Raw genomic sequence first — 6,440 nt, 5'->3', positions numbered from 1 at the left:
TTATAAATCGGATTGTAAATTGAAGAAATCACGCGAAAATAAATTCATTCAAACTATTTTGTTAAATGGTTGTGCAACCTTTTTTTTTACTGCAAACAAATTCGTTATAAAAGTGTTATATTTTGTTGTTATTTGCCTATAGGGGACTCGAAATCAGTTCGCTATACCCGGAAGTTCATTATATCCGATTTCGTTATAATCGTAAAATTTTACAAAGATTTCTTAAGAACTTAATCGGGGACTCAAAAAAACTTTGCTATATACCGGTATACGCGAATTTGCTATATCTGTGTTCGTACTAAACGAGTTTTACTGTATACTGTTTAAGTATGTATGAACCTTTTTTTCATGCACACATGCATGCAAGAATCATACTTCAAAGTTAATTAACAAACTTCAGACCAGAAACAAGATGGTCTTTTTCTTCTATACTTCCGTTTGCTCTCAATGTAGATGTCCATTTATATTAACAGTTGACGCTGGATAGTAGGGATCAACATCTGAGTTATAGTTGTCAGATTGACCTAGACATATTCTCGTTGAATTCACAGCTTTGTTTGGAGAGCTAAAGGATATGAAATACATTTTGCATACCTCATCTAATGAGAAAAAAAACCGTATATCTGTTTTGTTTTCTTTTGCATGTCACAAAATTTGCGAAAATAGGGAAAATATGTAGCATTTTTAATTTGCATCAGTCATTTTTTGCAATTTTAAAAGTGTCTCATAGAAAATGATACAGGATATAATTTCTATTTTGCGATTTGAAAGAGGTTGCAAAAAACTCCAAAAAATTAGATCATTGCGAAAATTACCAGATATACGGTATGGTAGTTAATCTCAAAACCAATGGTTGAAGTTCCATCATAAAAACTGAATATGTCAAGTTGATAGAAATCACATAGAAACATAGTAATGTATAAAGGTGTCAGATGGTAGTAGTTATATATATACTCCAATGACAATTCGACTCCAATGACAATGTCAGCTCAGCTAAATTCTTTATAATTTGGACACCTATCACATTTTGCTGTACAAAAAGATTTTAATTTTGCAAAGATCAAATATGATACATTGTCAGCTTGCTTGATTTAATGTATTTATTCTCTGTTTTATATATGAAAATAGAATTTGATTTATTTTTGATACATCATTAAAATTATTCAATCATCTCAAATCATCAGGTGCATGTTACATATTTATAAATATAGATGAAGCTTAAAATATGTGCATATATCTTGAGCATATTGGCAAATACCATCATTTACATGAATGAATACTGTGATGAACAGAAAGTAATGTCAGTATATAGCAATGTACATTGTATCACAAGATATGTCAGCAGTATACATTAACATTTTCAATAATGGTTTGTCATGAATATAAAGCGAGAAGTACCCATTAGCTAAAAATTACAACCTTAAGAGTTACCCTCGCAAGTATCGTAAGATAATATCACAGAATAGCCGGCGATGACTTGGGTGCAGGGTGCATTAAATTGCTATAATAGTTATGTACCAAAATGTTTCATATACAGTAAAATTAGGGTCCTATAGGGTGTTATGTTAAGTTTGTGCTGGGTTGATATACTTGTGGAAGTGCATAGATACTGGTAATAAAAGGAAGAAATCACTGGGTTTTAAAGTATAAATGATAAGATATACACAAGCTGATGGACATCATAAAATCTCCGGGATGAATTTTGTTCAAATTTGAGACAGGGAAGACATCTCTTCCCACGGTTGTAATTTATAGACAATGAGATTAAAATGTGTGACTACTGATAAACCCGTATCTGATGAAATGACTGCATCTTTATCTACATTAATCAAACCTAGCTCCTGAATACACAATACTGATACAAAGATGTCATGCATAGCGCTTAATATTTCCCTAATTAAAATGATAACAAGCGACATTATCAACGGCAACCATAGAGCTTTAAATATATTAAAAACATGATAAAAAAATGATTTTGGCACAAAAAAATTTGGAATGTTGATGATGGCACAAAAAGACCGTACAGAGTGGAATGAATACTTATATTGAGCCCACTTTGACTTGGTAAATCAAATAACTTTGATTCCCCATTTAGCTGTGATGTGGGGTTCTGCGAGGAAACAACATCTTTTGGTACAGAGTGTTCCCCTTGCCATTAATGAAAGTGAAAGAAGTGTTCTGTTTCACGATTTCCATGTAGGCAAATCCTCCAAAGTCACTCTCTTTTGCCCAGAAAAACTTTGAAGAGCCTGATGGAACATCTTTGGCGTGAGAGTTGCTGTTGTCAGCGAAGTTCGCTGCTCCAATCACAAAGAAGTTCAGGTTAAGGCCCGGTTTGGTTATTTGTAGATGCTGAAATCATTGGAATTTAGACAATCAACAAATACTACACGTAGTAATACAGCCTATCACTGTCTGACTATAGTCAAATATTACATGAGTACAACCTATAATTGTCTGACTATAGTCAAATATTACATGCAGGAGTACATCCTATAATTGTCTGACTATAGTCAAATATTACATGCAGGAGTACAGCCTATAATTGTCTGACTATAGTCAAATATTACACACAGGAGTACAGCCTATCATTGTCTGACTATAGTCAAATACTAAATGCAGGAGTACAGCCTATCATTGACTGACTATAGTCAAATATTACACATGAGTACAGCCTATAATTGTCTGACTATAGTCAAATACTAAATGCAGGAGTACAGCCTATCATTAACTGACTATAGTCAAATACTAAATGCAGGAGTACAGCCTATCATTGACTGACTATAGTCAAATATTACACATGAGTACAGCCTATAATTGTCTGACTATAGTCAAATATTACACATTAGTACAGCCTATCATTGTCTGACTATAGTCAAATATTACACATTGGTACAGCCTATCATTGTCTGACTATAGTCAAATACTACATGCAGGAGTACAGCCTATCATTGACTGACTATAGTCAAATATTACACATGAGTACAGCCTATAATTGTCTGACTATAGTCAAATACTACATGCAGGAATACAGCCTATAATTGTCTGACTATAGTCAAATATTACACACAGGAGTACAGCCTATAATTGTCTGACTATAGTCAAATACTACATGCAGGAGTACAGCCTATCATTGTCTGCTTATAGTTAAATATTACACACAGGAGTACAGCCTATCATTGTCTGATTATAGTCAAATATTACACACAGGAGTACAGCCTATAATTGTCTGACTATAGTCAAATACTACATGCAGGAGTACAGCCTATCATTGTCTGATTATAGTCAAATATTACACACAGGAGTACAGCCTATCATTGTCTGACTTATGTTAAATACTACATGTAGGAGTAGAGTTTAGAATTGCCTTATCAGACTTTATGACTGAATTACCGGCCGTTATTGGTAAAAGAGAAATGGGGAAAAATATATGATATTTGTACATGTACATGTTCTACATATACAATTACATGTATTCTATTCTAGATCTTAGCTTTACATCAAATGCAATTGATGTAGAGATTATAGATAAATCCAATACTATGAGATAATTATAATCATAAGTCAAAGTCAATTTTATCGTATTGTTGATACATATATATCAATAATAACAGACAAGATAAACAGTTGTATTTAATCAAACTTCATTATCTCAATGAATCATAGCTATTTTTGAGAGATTTTAGGTTTGGCATGACCACTTCTTTTCAACCTAATATCTTGAATCCTTGTTTATCTCATTTTCAAGTGTTTTCTTTGTCCAGGTGATTTTACGATGTTGAGATTTACTGGTAATTGTACTATAGTTCCTGTAAATTGGTAATGTTTTGATGCAAACAAATATTACATTTGTATTGATATAGTCAGTTACCTGTATATTGTGTACGGTTAGTTACCTGTAAATTGTGGTCATGTTAGTTACCTGTGAATTGTGTACAGTAAGTTACCTGCAAATTGTGTATATTTAATTACCTGTGAATTGTGTACAGTTTGTTACCTGTATATTGTGTACAATGTCATTTTGTTACCTGTAAATTGTGTACAGTTAGTTATATTTAAATTGTGTACAGTTAGTTACCTGTAAATTGTGGTCATGTTAGTTACCTGTAAATTGTGTACAGTTAGTTACCTGTAAATTGTGTACAGTTTGTTACCTGTAAATTGTGGTCATGTTTGTTACCTGTAAATTGTGGTCATGTCCACTTAGATAGACTGCGTTGTACTGTTGGAGGAGGGGCAGCACTTTGTCAATCAGGCACTTGGTCGGGCCGTGCTCAGCGATGGAGTACACTGGGAAATGTCCCGCAACAAACAGATAGTCCGCACTGAATCAAACAAATCAAACCAAATGATATCCCAGATTGTCATCCAAATCAATTTCTCATAGAAAATAACATTGACTGAACTACATGTACATGTATTAATATGAATAAGCAACAATCAATCAACAATTGGTGTTGTCAATGATAGTAATGTTAAAGTTAAATAAATCTCATTAATTCATTTGATTTAAGTGAACAGCTCAAGAGGAACTCTAACTTTACAGACCAGTCCACTGGGCTTGGATAAAAGTTAAAATAAATGCAAGGTATCTCATCAAACCAGAGATATTGGTACCAAAACAACCAGTAGACTATAAGTGTTGAGAATTAAAAATTGTTCCAAGCTGCAAACATCATTCTGTCGCGAGTCATTTTGATGTTCATTCACATAATAAGAACAGATAATGCACATGATGAGCTGGAGTAATGAGATCTGGAGTAATAAGATCTGGAGTAATGAGATCTGGAGTAATGAGATCTGGAGTAATAAGATCTGGAGTAATGAGATCTGGAGTACCTGCTGTTTTTCATGCTCTGAGTGATCCAGGCCAGCTGGTCGTCAGCTTTATCCAGGTCCACGGGTCCATGTGGCTGATCGTGGAGAAAGTCATCACCCGTGTTCCCACAGAGCAGCACTGTGTCAATCATCAAAATCTGGACCACGCCCCCTCCTGGGATGTTATAGGACAGAGAATAGTAATAATTTGGAAATCTCCTGTAAAAAGAGGGCATAGGAGCATGTGTTAGAAAACTCATTTTAAAAAACATTTTGGAACTGTACAGTATCTTAAAATATATACAGGTACATTGATGCAAATACTTGTACTATATATACAAAATATGAGAAGACTGTATATATTTTATACATCATATATCAGATGACTGTTGTCCCCTTACCAGACTTTGGATCGTTTGGTGTACTCTATCTGGCCAGTGACATTTCCATTGTGATCATGGTTACCAGCCACTAGATTCCAAGGAATAGAGTCGAGTCCAGGCTGAACAGCAAATACTTTCTCAAACGTCTCCTACAATTTCAAAACAAACATTAGACATTTACAAACACAATTTTATATTTACAATGCATTCATTAATCATAAATAAAATTATATTCTAATGCATTGTACATGCATGTACTTCTCACCTACCTCAAATCTTTTATCATCAGAGTTTTTTACTCCATCAAAATAGAAATTGTCCCCCAGTGCTAGGATGGCTTGGGGACCAAACTTCTTGGCCACGGTAGACATTTGCTTAGCCACACCTACTTCTATTGCTGTGTGGTAAGGGGAACTGGGTAGTCCTCCCCAGTCTCCGAGAATCATCAGCCTTACGCTGTCCACTGCCAGACATGTTGCTGTGATTGGGAAAATATCATTGCCAAGGAGATATTAGATTATTCTAAAATGAGGTTTTAATTTACATATGCTGTGATGAAATAACTTAACTTTTGCTCAAAATCATACGAAATCATTAAAAACACCCACCGATTATAGAAAACGCAGTAACAAATCCAAACCAGCTGACAGCTGCCATCTTTATGTCATGTGATCTTTGATGTATCATGTGATACCGATTACTTATTATCAAAACCAAGTCCCAATATATTCCGGATTTTATTATACTGTTTTACATAGGGCAATCCTTAAAAAAAATGTTTCTTTAGAAAACCGCCTGGGGGGTTCTAGACCCAGGAGGGAGGTAGGGAATTTATATTTTTTATTTTTCAAACTTGAAGTTTAACTAATTAAAAATTGGTTAAAAAAATCTCCATATAAAAAAAAATCTTTATAAGAAAAGTTATCAGAACTATATTCATCAGCAGCATTTAGATTTTCTTTCCCTTCATCAGAAGAACTTCTTTTATTTAAATCAAAAATTTCTGGCACCATTTGATTTACCTGATTTGTTTTCAATCTCAAATAATTTAATGATTTTAATGGACCAAGGCCTTTTAAAACTTGTTTATAAGCCAAAACACTTTGCCTTGTTGACAATTTCACTTTGATTTTATATAAAAACACTAATTTACTGACTATTTTGAAAATGGCAATTAAGTTTAATGTCAAACTCGACAGACACTATTTCTAAGGGCTACCCAATCTAATTAAAATCAAA

General features: G+C 33.6%; 1 protein-coding gene across 1 annotated transcript; it reads right to left on the bottom strand.

Moving 5' to 3' along the window:
- Positions 1-2,067: 2,067 nt before the first annotated feature.
- On the bottom strand, positions 2,068-5,882 carry LOC105342067 (tartrate-resistant acid phosphatase type 5). The gene is made up of 6 exons (XM_011448863.4): positions 5,810-5,882; positions 5,471-5,679; positions 5,220-5,350; positions 4,840-5,037; positions 4,181-4,325; positions 2,068-2,352 (listed from the first exon to the last, which is right to left on the bottom strand). Exons 1-6 carry the CDS (start codon positions 5,856-5,858, stop codon positions 2,092-2,094), a joined length of 993 nt encoding a protein of 330 aa, XP_011447165.3. The 5' UTR covers positions 5,859-5,882; the 3' UTR covers positions 2,068-2,091.
- Between the last annotated feature and the right edge of the window lie 558 nt (positions 5,883-6,440).

The sequence above is a fragment of the Magallana gigas genome, chromosome 7 (genome assembly GCF_963853765.1).
Source record: "Magallana gigas chromosome 7, xbMagGiga1.1, whole genome shotgun sequence".
Classification (NCBI taxonomy): domain Eukaryota; kingdom Metazoa; phylum Mollusca; class Bivalvia; order Ostreida; family Ostreidae; genus Magallana; species Magallana gigas.
Note: the sequence above shows the minus strand (reverse complement) of the source record. Positions and strands in the feature narration are given on the sequence as shown.

What these genes read in the sequence shown, in the direction of transcription:
- LOC105342067 (XM_011448863.4), bottom strand. Translation starts at nt 5,858, where the DNA reads ATGGCAGCTGTCAGCTGGTTTGGATTTGTTACTGCGTTTTCTATAATC. An exon ending in TACTGCGTTTTCTATAATCG is followed by an intron (nt 5,680 to 5,809) that starts GTGGGTGTTTTT and finishes TCCCAATCACAG; the next exon opens with CAACATGTCTGGCAGTGGAC. An exon ending in GACATGACCACAATTTACAG is followed by an intron (nt 2,353 to 4,180) that starts GTAACAAACATG and finishes CAATGATTTCAG; the next exon opens with CATCTACAAATAACCAAACC.